The 19,114-nt window shown below is 39.9% G+C and overlaps 2 protein-coding genes across 2 annotated transcripts; one reads left to right on the top strand and one right to left on the bottom strand.

Annotated features, from left to right (window-relative positions):
• Positions 1–1,697: 1,697 nt before the first annotated feature.
• Positions 1,698–11,808, bottom strand: tapt1b (transmembrane anterior posterior transformation 1b). Its single transcript, XM_058641533.1, has 14 exons — positions 11,566–11,808; positions 10,080–10,210; positions 9,865–9,983; positions 9,068–9,230; positions 8,838–8,973; positions 8,063–8,160; positions 7,894–7,963; positions 7,647–7,727; positions 7,331–7,440; positions 5,867–5,926; positions 5,023–5,091; positions 4,831–4,907; positions 4,562–4,734; positions 1,698–3,785 (listed from the first exon to the last, which is right to left on the bottom strand). Exons 1-14 carry the CDS (start codon positions 11,741–11,743, stop codon positions 3,532–3,534), a joined length of 1,719 nt encoding a protein of 572 aa, XP_058497516.1. The 5' UTR covers positions 11,744–11,808; the 3' UTR covers positions 1,698–3,531.
• A 3,029-nt stretch (positions 11,809–14,837) lies between these two features.
• clrn2 (clarin 2) lies at positions 14,838–16,706 on the top strand. Its single transcript, XM_058641456.1, has 3 exons — positions 14,838–15,090; positions 16,038–16,217; positions 16,318–16,706. Exons 1-3 carry the CDS (start codon positions 14,838–14,840, stop codon positions 16,584–16,586), a joined length of 702 nt encoding a protein of 233 aa, XP_058497439.1. The 3' UTR covers positions 16,587–16,706.
• The last annotated feature ends 2,408 nt before the right edge of the window (positions 16,707–19,114 follow it).

Genomic DNA, 19,114 nt, shown 5'->3' with positions numbered 1-19,114 from the left:
TGTCTGAGTTCAATTTAGCTTCCTCAGTTTCAGGACGCATGCGGGCTCGCTGTCACACTGTTCCCACCTAAATGAACTGAACAGAGTCAGCATCGTTAATGTGTAATCAGTCACACCTGTGCCTTTCCTGCTAAAACATGTCATGGTTTATAATAATAATAATGACTGTGTAAATAAAGGGCCCACAGGGCTTCAGTGGGTTGGTACAAGACATTTTGAATGAGACATCTTGTTGGCATCAACACAAACAAAATGGCTACAGCACTCATGAAAAGGTCCAAATTAAACATACAAATTAAAATTAAAATATTGAATAAAATAATAATTTAAATGAGACTAGAGAGGATAGAGCAATACTCACATTTAATTCATGGCTGCCATTGACTGCTGCAGACATCAATTCGATCACTGCTGTGAAAATGGCTGGCAGCCAATGAGTTAAGGGCCTTCCGAAATCGTAATCTGGCCTCTTGACATGGTTTTGACTAGTTTTTAGGCCATTCTTTCACTTTGAGGCTGATTTACAATATCCGAGTATTGTTCTCAGTCAGAACAATACTCAGATGTTGTAAATCAATGTCAGAACTTCTGACATTACCAGGGTTTAAATTATCTCTACTTTGTGGTCGGTGATAAACTGTATTTTATGGGCCATTTTAAGGTACTTTAACTGGCAAAAAAAATAAAAGGACAGAGTGGTCTATAGCCTGTCAAACAAAAACATCATAATTGCAATCAAGTCATTTTTAAACAGAAACAGGCCATCAGTGGCAAGTTATAGACTGCACATGTACAGGTATTTCAGTTAGTCAAAAAGGACTGGATTGGTTACAATCTGTCCTTGGGTCTCTCTCTCATTTCTTTCATTCACAAGATATTCAGTGTTTTGAGTAATCCTGCATTGTATTTCACTTCACACAGCGACGTTATGGATAAACTCTTGTATTCTTGTGCATACATAAACAAAAAAGTGTGTCTGCCGCAGCAGAGAAATATCACTCATCTACATATATTGGTTCTGTATGTTAAAACAGCCATGGACAGTATGTATATTTATACTGTGAGAACTGTCTGTTTATAGGACAGTCAGTTGACATAATTACAGTGAGCATCTGTATGTTTGTCCAACAGGTGATTGGCTCTTTACTCAGGTCACTGAGCAGCTGACCTTTAGCTCAGAGGTGGATTAAATAGATGGTCAAGGCCAGTGAAATTTTGGCAAGTGATGAAAGCTCGAGTTCGGAAAAAGGAGGAAAACCCCCTCAGATTTCTGTAAAAAAGTAACAGCCTGGTCAACTTACGTAAGTCCAGGCAAATAGCTTTGAAGTATGTGACATACTCCCTTTCATTCCGTCTCACTTCTTCACATAGCTCACAATCACCTTACATGACTCCACTTTCCGTGTGCCGTTAACTTTACATGTGAAAAATGTCTGTGCATTCAGGAAAATGCAAGTCATGTCTGCAGGATGTGATCATTTCTCCAGGATGGACATTTAGGGGGGAGAAAAGCCGCCTTTTGTGCGTTAGTGAAAGTCAGTGATGACAGACACCCTCCCCTCCTCAGTGATCATTCAGGGGGAAACAGTAGACAGCCCTGTTTGCCATGTGAACAGAGCCTGAAGTCACTGAGACTCACTGAGACTCACTGAGAACAGGAACAGTGAATTCAATAAATTACACAAGAAACGGCTACAAAAAAAAAATCTTGATTTATTCTCCTATCACATAAGGAGATGCATTACACACAGACATGGAAAAAAGAAATCTGACTCATACATGAAGTAGTTCATGGACTTTCTCTCACACACACACACACACACACACACACACACACACACACACACTCACTTAATTAATCCCCCATTTGCTAGTATGCAGTTATTTTACTGAATAACATTGCTGAGGTAAGTCCAACCTGTTTATGGTGCAACCATAGTGAGGTTGGACTGACCTCCTTTCTTTCTGAGCCCATCACGTTCAACCAGTACAGTTCATTTTATGAACACGATATAAATCAACAAATCACTTGAAATCCTTAAGAATTCTTCAGACCATTTAAACAAAAACAATCTATTGCATAAAAAATAAAGTCTGCACACTATCGATCACTTGTGTTCGTTTGCTTCCGCGGCCAAGATGTTCTGATTTCATATGGCTTTTCCATGAAACTGACGATTCATTTCCCCAAGTTGCAACTGTAATTTCTTCCAGAAACGCTTACGTTTTAACACGACAAAAAGAAAAAAGGTTATATAAAAATATATAATAAATAAACTTGATATACAGACCAGTATGTAAGTTTAATTTTTGGCTAAAAGGTTCCGGGTTAAGAAATCAGAGCTGCAACTTTGAAAACTGGTTTACCTTTTTCTTGGAGTCTTGGAACGTCTGGGATTTTCGCTTAGTGTAATGATAATACATGAGAGGCAAAAAGATGGCTGAATTTAAAAGGCCTTGCGAGCCTAAATATCTTCGTAAAGTCGATCAGACTATTTTACCTGCACACATGTAATCTTTACTTCTTGTCATATCAGCCTGAATATAATGGTAAAATGAAAAACATGTTCAACCGATGCTGGTGCCACACATCATGATTCTTCACCAAGTCATTTCTTCAGTTCACAATTTGTGACATAAAACTTGCGATATGTCCATGTTGTTGATATAATAATCTGAAGCTGCAATGTGTGAATGGCTTTAAAAAATATCTGTTAAACCCGTCTGAGGCTTGGACATCAGTTAAAGGTAACACTGGCGCCTTCACAAATTGGCACAGTGCAGTGCTTTAAAGTAACAATAGCCACATAAATAACATGATGCTCCAAAGGTCTAAGTTAAGTCCAAATCATACGACCTGAAGATGTAATCTGAGACAATATACACTGCTCCCTTAACTACCACACAATAACTCAATTTAAAATCATGTGTGTGTATGTATATGAGCAGAACGACTGAGGGATTTCAGTGCGTTCTGGTTCCCGTAGCTAAACATGTTCAATTTTACAAAGGTGGTGTGATATTTTTCATAAAAATCCCATTTGAAATATTATTTTTGAAACTTTTTCAAATTAAAAAAAATTTAAAAACTGACCTTTTTTTTTGTTGTTGTCTAAAAACATCTCCTCAGTGACTGACATGATTGTGCTTCTGGACACACACTAGCACAGTCCAGCTGTCACCTCATTTTCACATATGCAGACCAGCTCCTCGCTTTTGTTCTCCGCTCCAGCTGCGTACACCAGTCTGACACTTTGCAGTCATCGATATGCATCTCTGCAGATTGCCGTGACGACCGCAGCGCAGCCTCAGAGACCTGAAAGTGACTTGACCAGCTGGACACATCAGAATGAACCTCTGAGGACTGCAGTAACAGCTTGATGCCTTGGCTGGTTTTGTCAGTAATAAATAAATAAATATTTTGGGGTCAGGTGCACAAGAATGAGTCCGGCATGAACATGCTCCATGACCCGTGTCTGATCCCTGAACTCTTGCCGCGTTTAGGACTCTGACTGGTCGTTCCTTTGGCACTCAGTCTATTCTGTTGCCACAGATAGTGAAGCGGTCTATCTCGAGCAAGTCTTTTTTGGGTGTTCTGTTTTTGAGTCCGTCTCCTTCCAGTCCCGTGTCAGTGTTGATGATTTTGTCGTCCTCCTCCTCGTCTGGTGTTGTCAGGAATGTGTCAGAGTCGCTCTTGGGAACTGTGGGGGCAGGTGTCTCTGGGATGGTGGGGAGCTGAGAATTGTCTGACGTCAGTGATGGTCCTCCTTTGTCTGCTGTGGCTTCTGTTAACGACAGAGACGGTGGTTAATTAAAGCTGCCGTCGATGAAGTACTTGGATAAAATGTGTGTTTAATAGCTCTGAAATTTGTCTCTCAGTCTTTTTTGAGTATTCATTTTCTTTTCTCCATAGAAACCCAATCATTTAAACTCTTGGACTGAATATGCAAAAGTCCTGTTACTGCTTTAAGGTAAAAAAAAAAAGATCCTGTGACTGATACTGGACATTATGAACATTAGAAGTATAGTGAGTAACTTTTAAACGTAAACAAATGTCTGTTACAATGTGTCTCTCAGTATTGCTGTGTTTCAATCTCAACGTTGTCTGTAGACATTCCCACGCTGCACACAGGAAGTGATTTGACTTTTGTCAAGACAGACAGAGGTAACATGTCATCCACATTCAGCAGTTTGCCCCGCCCACCCCTGCACTGCTGCTGTATACAGGTCTGCAGGTCTGATAGTACTGCTGGACAGAGCCCGTTTTTCAGATGGAGGACACAGCATACATATAGTTACATTGTTTTTCTTCACAAAAAACATCAACAACAACAAAAAAAACACCACAAGTTACACACTGCAGCTTTAACATGCTGATACGCTTATAATCTGATTTAAAAAGTTGAAAAAAGCTCAATCGCATTAGCGGTAAAGAGAAAATCATGAATCACAGAGGCAGGTTTGAATCAGATTTGAATATTTGAAGGTTCTGTATTTAAGCTAAAAGAGGATGAAGAAGTAGTTCCTGAATAGACAGAAATGGGTTACATTCAGTACTAACCTTGCTGCGGTGCAGTGTGAACATGTTTGGTCCTGTGGGCTCTGGAGTTCACACGGCTGGAGGCAGCAGAGGGAGGTGGGTCGAAGAGCTTTTCCTCCATGTTGGCTTCTTTGACGAACACACATGAAGTTCCCAGCAGAACGATACTGTTGAGCACTTTCAGAGTGATCATCCTGTTCTCAAAAAAGGGAAAAGATAATTGATTGAAACACACAATAAAACACACTATTTTGTGGTCAAAATCTTTGAAAAGACACATTTGTACTTACCCAAAGTAAAAGAGTAGGACGCACATAAAGGAGAGTGAGCCCTGGATTTTCACTGAGCTCATCACTACTCTTATCAACTGCAAAAGGGGAACAGAGACATAACATTACATTTATACTGTAAACACACACACGCACACACACACACTGTGTCAGTAGCAAAAGATTATTTAACAGAGACTAACTGTGACTGACCAGCAGAGCTAAAGGCAGAGGGATGAAGCCCATTCTCCTGGACACTGAGTCACTGTAGTCTGTGTAAGCCTGGAGACACAATTCACTCATTATTCCAAGAAAACATGACATATCAAACTTTTACATTTGCACTGCATTAATTATAGATCAAAAGATATCAGTAGTTGGTTCTAAAGATAAAGGTGACGATCCATCCCTGGTGTACTCAATGAGACACTGTGTCCAGCAGGTGTAAACACTGGGAGGCTGCTTGAACTTTATTTCCTACTTGGCCTGATGATATTTATTTTATTATTAGCTGGGGCAGCTAAATGTAGCAGTTAATTTACATTGTCCCATTCAATTTGTAGTGATTTAGGAAATATGACTCATGGGTTATTGTATATATCATTAACTTTTTGTTTAAGGAGAAGAAGAAAACAGCAATGATTGATACAATTGAAGGAACAAGGGCCTTTCTACATGGAGTTGTGCATGTGTGTTTTCTCCGGGTTCTTTGGGTTCTCCGGTTTCCCAGCACCGTACAAAAACATGCAGATTAGACAAATTGGACACTCTAAATTGACCATAAATGTGACAGTGGATGGATGTTTGTCTCTATATGGCCCTGTGATGGACTGGCGATCTGTCCGGGGTGTACCTATCTTATGTCAGCTGGTATTGGCACCAGCAACCCTCATGTGGAGGATAACGCGGTAGAAGATGACTGATTGAATAAATCAGAATCGCAATACGGATAAAATCGGGACCAAGGTACAGTGAACAAAAAGCACCCGCCCTGTAAAATAATTCAATATATTTTTTGTAATATCAAAATTTGCTCATCAGTTTACATTTTACTCACATTTTTCTGTCGACTGCTGACAAGATCAAAGGCAAGGCTGGCTCGGTATTCTCCGTACACCTGGGAAATGACAACAGGACAACAAAACAACACGCTTGTCAGCTGAAGTCTAAATGAATACAAAATGATGCCATTACTAACTTATACATACTTAGACATTTACTTTCATAATCAATTATTTTGTTGATTAGTTGCTTGGTAAAGAAAACGTTGAAAACATGTTGATCAGACCTCAAAAATCATGAGGTCCTCAAAGGTCTTGTTTTGTCCACAAACCAAATTATTCAGTTTAAATGATTGCTTTGTCATGAGCAGCAAAGAAACTTCTGAAAAATCAGAATCAGCTTATCAGAAACACTTTTTGGATGAAAAAATTGTTTTCGTAATTGGCCGATTACAGATAATTAAAAAATGGCAAAAATTTGCCAGATAATTCCACCTCTAGATGAAAGTTTGTACACAGCAGAAATAAAGATGAGGCAAAACACAAATCTGTCCGTTTTAAAAGACAACAAAAAACAATGTGCACACAATAATTAAATGAAAACAAGTATTGATTCATGCGAGTGAGGTTTGTGTGATTAGGATTGACAGTGTGGAGATAAAGGGGTTAATCCCTTCCTGTATCCATTACATAACCATGGTTACAATTCCTTGAGGGAAATCAAAGGACAAGGAAACAATGTCGGAAGTGAACAAGGTTGCTATAAAACAGGAAGAAACCTGAACAGACAGTTTCCCTTTGGTGTGAGTCAAGAGGATGGTGTGTAAATGTGTGTGTTTGTGTGTATCAAAGACTAATCCTGGTCATTATTAGGTAACAGTACTAGTTAGTGAACCCCCATGACCAGTGGCTGCAGTTTAAAAACAGCATTCCTCTTTCTCACACAAGAGGACACACCCCAGTTAAATGTGAACAGTGACAGATGTTAACGATGTAGTGTCATTTACATTTATATATATTTTAATTACAGATATCAGAAATACCATAACTTCAAACTTTATATCAAATTCAAAGCTGAACTGCATCTGCATGTAATGAGACCTTTACGTTGTATCTCCTTCTACCTTAGGCTAAGAAACTTCATCAATCCCCCTCATCTATGTGTATAACATACATATCCTTTGAGCACTGTGAATTAAAAAAGTTTTTTTTTAAGAAATTTGATTCAATATCTTTGGTAGATTTCATTTTGTCACATACACATGGGTCTACACATACAAAAATAATTGACAAATATTATTTAAAAGAAAATTAAAAATGGTGTTTCCGAGTATCCCAACTTATGGCTATTAACAAATTGTGTTGACACACTTTAAAGTGAGTGAACTATGACTATGAGAAAATTCCCTTAGTGGAAGCCTGGATAAATACTGGTGGCTACTGGTGTTGGGCCGTCATCACTCACAGCACTATGCATAAACTGTAAACATTCACTACATAGTGAAGGTAATACTACTCACATCCGCACTGATGTCATTGAATTTGGTGATGAACGCATGCTTGACAACATCCACGGCAACTTCTGATGCTATCACCATGACTACATCCGGAAACAGTACCCACAGGTGATCTAAAAACAGAAAAACCACATCAAAAACTAATCAGTGTCAATATTCAGAGCAACACTAGTATTAATACAGAGATACGAGTGAGTCAGAGAAATGACAGAGAAGATCGGAGGGTGGAGCCGAGCAGTGTGGTTTTCACATCTAACATTCATATACACGGGTGAAGCAGCTGTGTAGATCTGAGCTACAGCAGCAGTGTGTTGGTTACCAGGGTTCCATGAAAACTGCTCCATGTTTCTCAGACAGACGATGAGCAGGAGGATGTAGTTGGTGAACCTCTCTTTTATGTCTGTGGGAAACAAACAAATCAATCCTGGATTAACCTACTTTGTGCTCACAGCGGCCGAGTTTGATTTCATAAATTTACCTTGTCCTGAAATCACCAAGTTAAAAAAAAAACAACCCCTGCAGATTTATGTGGCACATGTTACTCTTTAATTCACCAAGACACTTACCACTGTTAGACATCTGGAAAAGGTTGTTCTTTTCAAACTTCTTAAACACGCTTCCTTTAATCTCCACAAACTGTAAGGGAACACAGAAACAACCCGACTGAAGTCATGCTGCTGCTGCTGCTGCGTGCACTGGTAACAGGGTGAACATGGCAGTGTACGTCACACTCACGTTGTTTGACATCATGATGGTGAGCAGAGATTTGTTGTGGGAGTTGAAGGCGACATTGAGAGTCGTGGCCTGAACCATGATGAGGAGGGCATGAAGAACTAAGGACACTTGTGTTAAGGAGAGAGCAAAAATATGCCGAGAGCTTTTTATTCTGATATATACCTCATGCTTGATATAAAGCTGTGTTGGGTTGCAGCTAATGAACAGTACATTCCACTACTGAGTTAATTGCTAATCATTTTGAAAATTATTTTAAACTACCAACTGTTTGGTCTATAACATGTCTAAAATTATAAATAATTACAATTACATTTTTATCTTTAGCAACATCTTTGCACTCTTTGTCCAAAACAGAAATGTATTCTATTTATTTTGCTTACTTACTATCAGTGAGACATTTTCAAATGTTCTGTCATCTGGTACAGACAGCCTCTCACATTAAATCCTGTAATTGTAGTTAATATATCTGAATTATCAATCATGTCTGTTATTGTTTGTACTCGGCTAATACAGTATGAAGTATTTATGCCTGTTTCTTCATGTAATAATCTGCACTTTTTAAAAATGCATTTAAAACCTGCAACTGAATGTTTTAGATTAAATTCAGACAAAGCTATTATTGAAATAACTGAATATATCACATTGACTGATAACGACTTACTGTTCTGAATCTATTCTATCTTCTAAACCTTTGTTAATGACCACTCATGTGCAGAAGGACATGCACCCACACAGACAGGCAACAACAACTGCCAGTCATTCTCAGTGAGGATACAGACGTAGAGCACGGCCATGAGGAAGTGAGGAATCACCCCTATGTGAGCTCTCTTCTTCTCCTTGGGCTCAGTGGCTGTCCAGTACAGAGCGTCCAGGATGTCCTGACCAAATGATGAGAAGAGGCGATCTGCCACCTGATAACACAAAACAAAGGGAAGTGAATAAAGAGAGTGAATGAGTGTTGGCTGACTTACAATCAGAACATTCATAAAGAGTATTTAGGTGTACCTCTAACATGTTGTATATGATGTACAGTTTGATGACAGACTGTCCCCTGATGAGGTGATACATCATGGCGTAATCCACGTAACTCATCATTGAGTAACACAACACCATGATGAAGCCTTTTAGCACATCACACACCTGTGCTGGCTGGAGCAGGCGTGAACCACTGAAACACACACACACACACAGCAACAGATGACAGTCTGAGCAGTCAGGGAAAGTATCACTGCCCCCTACAGGTCAAGGTCAATAATGCAACAACTGCTCCTGTCATGAAAAACAATGAGCCAAATGTATTATTTGTAAGATTGTACCAATCCTTGGCTGTAATCAGGATTCCTTTCCTGTATCACCTAATACACAGTTTGTCCCCAATCATTTTAAGCTATTTGGTCAATAGTATGAGGAGAGGTTGTGGCTTGTCTGCCACAAGATATTCAAAAGATAATTAAATCAAGAAAAGCACCAAATCCTCATACTTTCACAACAAAAGAAAGGTTTAGGTTCCTGCTTAATAAAACACTTAAAACTAAAAAAAAGTTCAGTTAGCTAGTTGAAAACGCATCATGTTACCATTTATTATATATTATAGATGAGCAGAAACTGGTTTATAGAGATAAATACTGGCTTTAAATGCACTGTAAACAGTACATAACAAATTTCAAATCAATACCAATAGCCAAGTGTTTGAGCAGAAAAGCTTTCAATCATTAATCAGGTACTGAACATCTGTGTGGCCAAAGGTCGATTGAGGACACCGCTTAAATTCTGTATACCTGGCACTTCTGTGTGAACTTTACCTGAGGCCACAGCATGGCAGCGTGATGAGCCGTAAAAGGGCCAGAATCACTCTGAGGGGCAACAGCGTGAACACGTAAAGAAAAGCATCCAGACACAGGAAGAAGCCAAATATCATCAACTAAATAGAGAGAGGGAGAGAGGGGAAAATGCATTTATTTAAATCATTTATTTTATAAATACACAATTTCCCAGAATACATATTTTCTGTATTTACCTTCTCCAGCTCTTTGGGGATGCGAAGACAGGTGTAGACCCGCTCTCTGCGCTCTGTGTATTTAGCCTCATTGTGTTCCAGGAAGTAGCCTCTGGTTAGCTCAGTAGTTATAAATCTAACCAGAGAAAGGTCTACATACACAACGACAGAGGAACAGCATTGAGTAATATACATAGACAACATATACAGTAAATCAAATACCTCTTTCTTAGACTTCCATGAATGAGAGAGGTGTGCTTTTTCTTGCCACATACAATGGTACCTGATACCAATAATATCGCGATACAACGTTTCTGTGATAACCAATATATTGAAAGACTAGCAATATATCACGATATCTGTCCAACTGAAGAAAACAAAATGCCCGTGAGAAGACAAAAGTGCACGATTTCTCATAAAGTCTATGTACAGTACTGAACATGGTTGGGGCATCTCTTAATGTAGCTTTCTCCGCCATTATCCCGCTGTAAACTCCCTCTTCTTTGGCCAGGTAACTTTTTTCCCACATTAACTTGGGCAGCATCAAGTAGGGACACCCAGTTAGTGAAACAGACAGGGACTGTTTACTTTAGAGTTAACAATAATAATAATAATAATAATAATAATAATAATAATAATTATTATTATTATTAATATCGATATTTGCATGGGAGTATCGATTATCGTCTTGCATAAGGGAAGGACAGCGATGTATCACCAAATCGATATTTTGACCCACCCCTATTCAACACACAGTAACAGTGAATTAGCCGTGAAATGTCACATTAATGGAGCCCAATGTTAGTCAGACCGAGGAATCTACATCCCAACAACAAACATAACCTTGGAGTAGCGCCAGGGTTGCCAGGTTGGTTGGTTTTCCGGGAGAGACTATAGGTGAAATTGGCAGGTGTAGAAACACTAACCACAGGAAACACGGTGATAAACCTATCATAAAATGCCACTTGGCCTCACTAAGAGTCAGATGTTGCATTCATAACACAGTTAAAACTTTACACTTCACAAATACCATCAGATCCAATTCATTCAGCAACGCCCGTAAATCCGCTTACAAATCCCCGAAAAAAAGAGAAACTCCTCGTGACTGAAGAACCTGCCAACGAAATCAACGTTTTTAAAAAAGCCCCTTTAGTCTCTACGTTATTGTTTGATAGTTGCTCAGACAGACATATAGTAGCGAACAGTAATAAGAAACTACTCTGGGTATTTTCGGCGTGCTCAACTTTTCAACGTGTAAACAAAAATGTTTGGATTGTGATGTCGGGGCACTTTTGACAAGCAGATCTGGCAACACCGAGCAGCGCCCAGAGCTGCACAATCTCAACTGAATGAGAAGCAAATGTGTGTTTAAGCAACGAGGTGATCTTAGATAAATAGACTTTTACACTGCAAGAAACTAAACAAAACAAACAAACAAAACAATCACTCAGCTGTTAGCTTAGCTGTCAAACTGATGCCTCTGTAGCTGTGGAAAGCTAGCTCTCACCTGCCAGGTTGCGTTTCTTGCTCATGCTGCCCCCGTTTTTATCGCTGAATCCCAAAGTCTCCGCGACCCCGTCGTTCTTTTTGATCTTCTCGGGTTTGGCGGCTCCTGTGTCCCTCTCCGTGCCCTCTCTCTCCCGCTCCTTCTCCTCTCCCAGACCTGTCGACAGCGAGTCCGCCATCTTCACCAAACGGCCTCAGCTGCTGCTGGGGAGATGCGTCACTCACCGTGATGTCACCACGCACAGCAGTGTCACGAACTCGCCAGCAGGTGGCAGTAAGTGGCCAGTGAGCTTTGAACTGCGATGTAGAACTTTGATCTGTGGAAGGCAGCGTTGCTCCTCTCACTGAGGAGCCTGTAGGACATTATTTTTTAGATTGGTGGTATTTTTTTTCTCTTCAAACTGACATGTAAGAATTACACATCACAAGATTGGTATAGAGATATTTGTACATTGCTGTGTCATCAGCGTCTGCGCCTAATAAAGGGAGCTATTAGACAAAGTAGTATTTTTGTGCAATGAACCTTTAAAATCTGGCCACGCCCCTCCCCTCAACACAAACACCTGTGTCTAACTGTCAAAAACAGAAAGCAATGTCTTCTGAAATTGTCCTATTTCAAGAATGGTTCATGATACAGATTAACTCCGGTGAGCTTCAGGAGGCTTTCAGGGGCTCCTACATTTAAATGTGTGCAAACTGACAGAGAAATCACCCTCATTTTCAATTTTTACAAACTCCAGAGCTGAGTTTTAACATGGGAGTCAATAGGAGGTTTGGTCAACACTCTCTGTTCTTCGGTGTGATTTTAAGAAAAAAATAATTTTATGAAAATGAAAACAACATACAGGGTTAGACAACAACTATAGCAATTTTTTTTATGTATGATTGAAAATTGTGGGCAGGAAAATAGTTTATTTAGAGATGTTTGTGATTATTGTCATGGACCTTCAGCTAGAGTGTGAGTGACATCATCAATGATGTCACCACTCACACAGGGTGCATGCAATACATAAAATCATATAGTCATTATAAAAATCAGAAAAGGTCAAAAGAAAACCATAATAGATATGAAAATGTCAATTTAACTGAAAAAAGTGTCAAGTCTTGTGACCCATTTAAAGTTAAATTTTAGACCCTTCTCCATTCATTCCTGTGAGAAAAATTCTTCACGATTTTTGTCGCCATGGTTATGCAAAATGCTTAGAAAAGACAAAGCACAGCATTCCCGGTCAAATTGCACATTTTGATATAGGATATAGTGTGAGTTTCCTAAAAACTGTTGGGACGAGTTCTGCAGTGAAATTTTGGCAGAAGAGGAAACTGGTGAAGAAGAAGAAGAAGAAGCCCGGCACAATAACAATAGATGCTTGCTTTGCAATACCAAGCGTTCGTCACTGGTTCACCTTGGTAAGCAGACATTGATAATTCTTACCTGGAGTTTTCCAGGCAGAACTGAAGAATCCTCTTGGATGGGAGATGAAACGTCACCCTGAGTCCAGCTGCCTTTGTCTAAACTCTTGAAGATACCATGACCTGGACGACAGAGAACCTTCACAAACATGTCAATAATACTGAAATAAAATACTGCATAGCTAATGAACATGCTGTAGTCTGCCATGTGCACTGAAGTAAAGCCGATGACACTGTGTCATGCATGCACCGGGGTACATACTGTACATGAAGCATAAAGGTGTGGCAAGAACAGGATTCAGGAACAGGAACATTGGCCCCCAGCTCCATTACATTTGACTGGATTAGTTTTTCCCTCGAGCAAAATGAACAGCCCAAACCTCGTAACCCCTTTGTTACAATCTACTCTGAGCACTATATATGGAGTCATTTGTGATTTTGTGTAAAATACATTATTATATATAATACAATCAGCCCATTCAAATTAACACTAACATGCAACATGCACTGGACACAGGGCTTTCGGGGCCTTTGGACAATCCATAACATTTTAGATTAATTAATTGTCATAACCTTTCATGATAAAGCTCATTCGGAGGCATAAAGGTAACAAGAAGAGTAAACGTGCTGAAATATTTAATACAAAATAAACTGCATTCAGGGCCACACGGTGGTGTAGTGGTTAGCTCTCTCGCCTTGCAGCGAGAAGACCCGGGTTCGAGCCCCGGTTGGAACAAGGGCCTTTCTGCATGGAGTTTGCATGTTCTCCCCGTGTGTGCGTGGGTTCTCTCCGGGTTCTCCGGCTTCCTCCCACAGTCCAAAAACATGCAATGTGGGGATAGGTAAATTGGACACTCTAAATTGACCATAGGAGTGAGTGAGAGTGAGTGGTTGTTTGTCTCTATCTGTGTGTGTGGCCCTGCGATGGACTGGCAAACTGTCCAGGGTGTACCCCGCCTATCGCCCGATGTAGCTGAGATTGGCACAGCACCCCCCGCGGCCCTCTGGCAGAGGATAAAGCGGTAGATGATGACTGACTGACTGAAACTGCATTCATTTTTCCAGGGAGTAATGCAAGATGAAGTGTAATGTATAGTGTAACTTACCTCAGCAATTATGCCAGATATTGCAATAAAAACAAGAGTATTTAAGTCAATTTATGTCCACAATGAAAAAACACACACACACTGAATAATCAGTAAGAAAAAGATCAACAACAATGAAAAACAAACAAATGAATTAATAATAATACTGGTGTGAGTGGAAAAATATTGACTTTTTTATACAATTAGTAATTGTAGGATAAGCAAGGAGATAGTGAAGGAGTTGGCAGGTCTCAATAACATTGTACTCACTAAAGGCACAATTATTCACAAGATAGACTGAGATTAATCAGTGGAGCATGAGATTGTTATCCCAGTGTGCCCTTAAGGATGTGACAAAGACCTCATCTGTCTTTCTCACACATGCTTACATGATTTTTACAGCTGCAGCCACGAAGGTCACAACACAAGTGTTACATTCCCAGCTCCAAATACCAAGTCGCAAAGGTTAATTCATCCCCTGAATTAAAAGTGTGTGTGTGCGTGCGTGCGTGTGTGTGCGTGTTGTTAGAGACAGGGTGTGGGGATAGAGTTTCTCCCGGTAAAGAGATCTCTTTGACCGCCATAGATTCTGTTTCTCCTCCTCTGACTGTGACTCATGCAACATTTCGTGGAAGGAACCAACATTCCCTTTATAGTTGGATTATGTTTTCTTTTCACTTTCCAGACTGCAGAATAAACTCATGGTGGTCGCGCGGTGCTCTCTGCGGTCGCTGCCCGGAGTCGTGTTACCTTCCTCGGGGCACCATGGGCTCGTAAGATGCCTTCCCTGTGGAAACGGATCACATTCTCGGTGGCCTCGGTGCTCTGTGTCGGCTCCGCGGTCCTCTTGGTCGTGGCCCTGGCCACGGAGCGCTGGGTCACCGGGCACATCCTATGCAAAACCGGGGCGGAGATAGTGAACGCGTCCCACCCGGAGATGGAGCAGTTCATCGGGGACATTTATTACGGCTTGTTCCAGGGAGGGAAGAGCAAGAGGTGTGGGCTCGGGAAGAGGCGCTCCAAAATATTCAGTAAGCTTAAATACTTTATTCTATACACAAACCTGATGATGGATTAAACATAGTCTTTAAACATAGTATATAAATAATTAATAAGACATGCATTTCCCCCATTATTTACGTTATTGTCATTGTACTGTATATGTTAGTGTACCAAAGGTTTTCAGTCCTTAAAGCTATTCAAGTAGTAAAAACTCTATGTAATTAGCAGAATTACAACTAAAATAGCTAAATGTTTTTGTAGGTTCACTTAATCTGTTATAATACTTATATATACTTATAATATTTTAATATATAATATACAGCTAAACTACATACAAATTGACAAACTACAACAATTTAAGCATTTTAACATATGGATTCTCTGAAGTAACACACTGAAGACAAAACACATGGCTACAAACCACCCATGCAAACATACATACATACAATCAGATGATCAGATTTCAAAACAAAGATCAAAAAAGAGAAAGGTTATGCACCTCCAATTTAAGTGCTGAATCATTAGAGCCCCAGACCTCCACAAAATAATTATATTAATATTTCTTGTTTTTCCCCCATGTCATGTATGGTCCTCCATAGAATCAACAAAATCTCACAAAAAAAAAGATCCACACACCTTAGAGTTTCTGGTATAAATCATCTATGAATATTATTTTACAGAAAAATAATGAGAGATTAAAGGTGTGCATAACATCTTCGAGCAATTGTCTTGCACTAAAAATGTTAAGGTAGAGTTTGACCCATGTTATCTGTGCAATGTCCACAAAAATGACATTGTTTAGACGTCATTTATACTCACCCATCACGTCAACAAACCCTCCTGTTCTGCTAATGTCCTGTTTCAGGATGCTTTAATGACTAATATGAATCTGTCGGCTGATGTTTTCCTTCTTCATCTTTACTCACACAAATCTGCTCACAGGGCTGATGATGTGTGTTTTTCTCTGAATGTTCAGTTTTCCCAAAGCTCGTGCGGACATTGAACAGTGGCCTTCATATGATGGTGATCCTCTTCTTGCTGGTGGCCATTGGCTTTGCTCTCGTCAGTCTGTCTTTCTGTATTTACAATGCACGTAGGGTTCCCTACCAGAGTATCAAGGGCCACAAAGGACTCTATCTGTGGAACCTAATTGCTGGTATGTGAGGGGATTCTTCACTTTGCCCTCAAATATCAACGTTTATCCTAATTCTTGGTATTTGGTACTTTGCTAACGTCTCCCTCACTCCTGTCTCCAGCTCTTTTTGGTGCTCTGGGTGTTTTGTGTTTCCTGGCAGCCATGAGACACCACAGTCTGACTGAGCGGGTAGCAAACTACCAAGAGAACCTCTTCGTCCTCGTTGTCCTGGACGACAAACTGGACTGGTCCTTCTGGCTGGGTGTGGGCAGCGTTGGGACTCACTTTGCTGTCTGTGGCGTCGTTGCAATGAGTCGCATCAAGCTGCCCAAACCAGAGATCAAGAAACCTGAAGAGCCCACCATCTCTGCTCTGGACCTGCTTTACTGAGGGACCAGACAAGGAGCATCATGTTAGCACGTCTGTCATTTATGATTGGCCTCTGGTCACTGACACATAGCAGTGTCCAACTGACATTATAAACCATGAATAAAAGGTAATTATACTGTATATCATTCCATCTCATGACTGACACTACAAAAAAACATGATTTATCAATGAGAGGAATGACAACAAAGAGGATGATATGCTTCCTATAGTGAAGCAAATGAAGATTCAATGAACATTCAAGTCCAAAACCTCACATTTTCCTCTGTGGATGTTACTCCATAACATCCAAGATTCAGATGATTCTTCTGATCAGTTTCATTACAGACAAGAATAACAATAATGTACAAATATAAGGCACCATGTACATATTACCTTAACTGTTTAAATGTAGAACATATGGATGTGGATTTTAGATGATGATGAACAATGTGATGCTGCCAAGCACAGCCTGCATGTGGACAAATAAACCTTCCTTTGTGACAGGAATTGAAAACAAAATTTCCACTTATGTGTATGCTGGAGGTTTTCAGATGAACACTTTTATCTCTTATGAAAAACGAAATATATTTTCCTCTGAAAGGAAGCCCAGTAATGATAACGTACATCACCACAGAGGTCACAGCACGCTGGAAAACACAGGACACTCTGGTGTCACATGTCTTACATTGTATATGCATCATATCAAATATGAAATCACTGCTGTCTGGAACATAAGAGGCAGACAGTGACAGTTGGCGTACAGGACAAGACATGTCTGCATTAAAGCAGAACTTTGCAAGTCCGGTCACTTTATTGCCTGTTTGTCTATGAAGCTTTTGGAGTACATATTTTTTACGACACCAACGTCCATCCATCTACTATCTACTGCTTTATCCTCACTGTTGTAAAAAACTCACCAGTTCCCACTCCCTTCCCCTCTCCTGGCCATGTGAATTCGTTTTCAACAGAGCTGGTGAACAACCCGTGGAGCCATGTCCCTCGCTCACACTATAGCTGCCTTTATCTTAGTCTCACGAGATCTCCTGATTCTGAGGACACCGGGTGGGTGGCCCTGATCTTGCAAGGTTGGTTTTGTGCTAACAGACGGAGGAGTGGAAGCAGTCCCCAGTCGCCCCACAACAAGACATTTAACCATCGCAATGACTCCAAAACTGTTAAGTTGTGGTGAAAATCCTGCATAGTTCTGCTTTAATGGACACACATTGGACATTTTATGTTGTATACACTGAATCAGTGTTTTAGAGTAATTCCTTGTACATATAGAACAGGGGTCTGTCACTCAAATGACCTGAGGGCCACTCGACGTCTTGTCTGGTCAGGAGAGGCCAGTGAAGTGAAAAAAAAGAAAAATAACTGTTCAGTCAGAGTTAAGAATGGGACTTGGTATTGTCCCAATACTGGTCAAAATCATTTATAATCCAATCCAATCCAAAAAACCTCTATATATCGCATGCTTCACTGTGCACAGTTTTTGCTGTACGTGATTATAGTAGCATTACGGTAATGGCGTCTCAGAACTGGTTTCAAAATAAAAGCATTCGTCGGGTACGTAGCAAAAGACTGTCAACGGAAATGTACGGACGTTGTGATGTGTACTTTCAAAATAAAGCCGACATAGAATAAAAGCCCGTCAAAGTGTCAAATATGAGACAAATTACATATGATTTTGGATTCATTTTAAAAGGAAACGCCCTGTTATCAAAGACTAATTCCACTTCAGGATTATAGTATATGACCTCATAGCAGAGCCGGATTAAATAAATGGACTATACTAGGCAGACTGTATTTTTAGGGCCCCCCTCCATCGACGTTATTTATGAATTGAAATCTGAAACTTACCAAAGTTACTGATAAAAGTTAATTCACATTTTACATAGCGTAGTCTTTGGTTACGAGTTGGTTCTTTGTATGCCAAAATAAGTCATGTGTCGTATATTAAACAGTCTATCAGACTATTTTTTGATTATTATTATTTGTACGTTACTACAAGGCTCTATTAAATGCTATTAAATTATCCTTATCTTATCCATTGCGAGTGTCATTGTTAAGGCAGTAGTACCAGTAAATCACCAATAGGTGTCAGCATTGCTATGTAAACAGAGCAAATAAGATACATGTTGTAAACTATTGCATTTTGCAGAAAATCTTAATTAAATGTGTTGATTAAATTGAATAGTTTAATAAGTAGTCAAATATACAAAGACCAATTAAATTTGCAGTAAGAGAAACTGTGCTGTAGTGGTAAAGAGGTTTATTTTCATGGACAAGCATCACCTCTCTTCCATTTTCTGGTATTCAACACTCAGCAGCTCAGCTCCTGGTCTGGACTGTTTTTTGATTGTCCCTCTGTCTGGGCCCCCTGCAAATCGGGCCCTAGGCACGTGCCTAGTTTGCCTTTGCGTTAATCCGGCTCTGCCTCGTAGTGTGACCCAGTACGTGTCAAGACATTCTGACGTATAGTTTGAGAATAAAAGCCTGTCAAAGTGTCAAATATGAGACAATATCACAGGCCGTTTCCTTTTAAACTG

Source organism: Solea solea, chromosome 10 (genome assembly GCF_958295425.1).
Source record: "Solea solea chromosome 10, fSolSol10.1, whole genome shotgun sequence".
Taxonomy (NCBI): Eukaryota; Metazoa; Chordata; class Actinopteri; order Pleuronectiformes; family Soleidae; genus Solea; species Solea solea.
The sequence above is the reverse complement of the archived record's forward strand: the minus strand, read 5'-3'. Positions and strand labels throughout refer to the sequence as shown.

What these genes read in the sequence shown, in the direction of transcription:
- tapt1b (XM_058641533.1), bottom strand. Translation starts at nt 11,743, where the DNA reads ATGGCGGACTCGCTGTCGACAGGTCTGGGAGAGGAGAAGGAGCGGGAG. An exon ending in TCAGCAGTCGACAGAAAAAT is followed by an intron (nt 5,092 to 5,866) that starts GTGAGTAAAATG and finishes TTGTGTCTCCAG; the next exon opens with GCTTACACAGACTACAGTGA. An exon ending in CTCTGCCTTTAGCTCTGCTG is followed by an intron (nt 4,908 to 5,022) that starts GTCAGTCACAGT and finishes CCCCTTTTGCAG; the next exon opens with TTGATAAGAGTAGTGATGAG.
- clrn2 (XM_058641456.1), top strand. Translation starts at nt 14,838, where the DNA reads ATGCCTTCCCTGTGGAAACGGATCACATTCTCGGTGGCCTCGGTGCTC. An exon ending in GAGGCGCTCCAAAATATTCA is followed by an intron (nt 15,091 to 16,037) that starts GTAAGCTTAAAT and finishes CTGAATGTTCAG; the next exon opens with TTTTCCCAAAGCTCGTGCGG. An exon ending in TCTGTGGAACCTAATTGCTG is followed by an intron (nt 16,218 to 16,317) that starts GTATGTGAGGGG and finishes TCCTGTCTCCAG; the next exon opens with CTCTTTTTGGTGCTCTGGGT.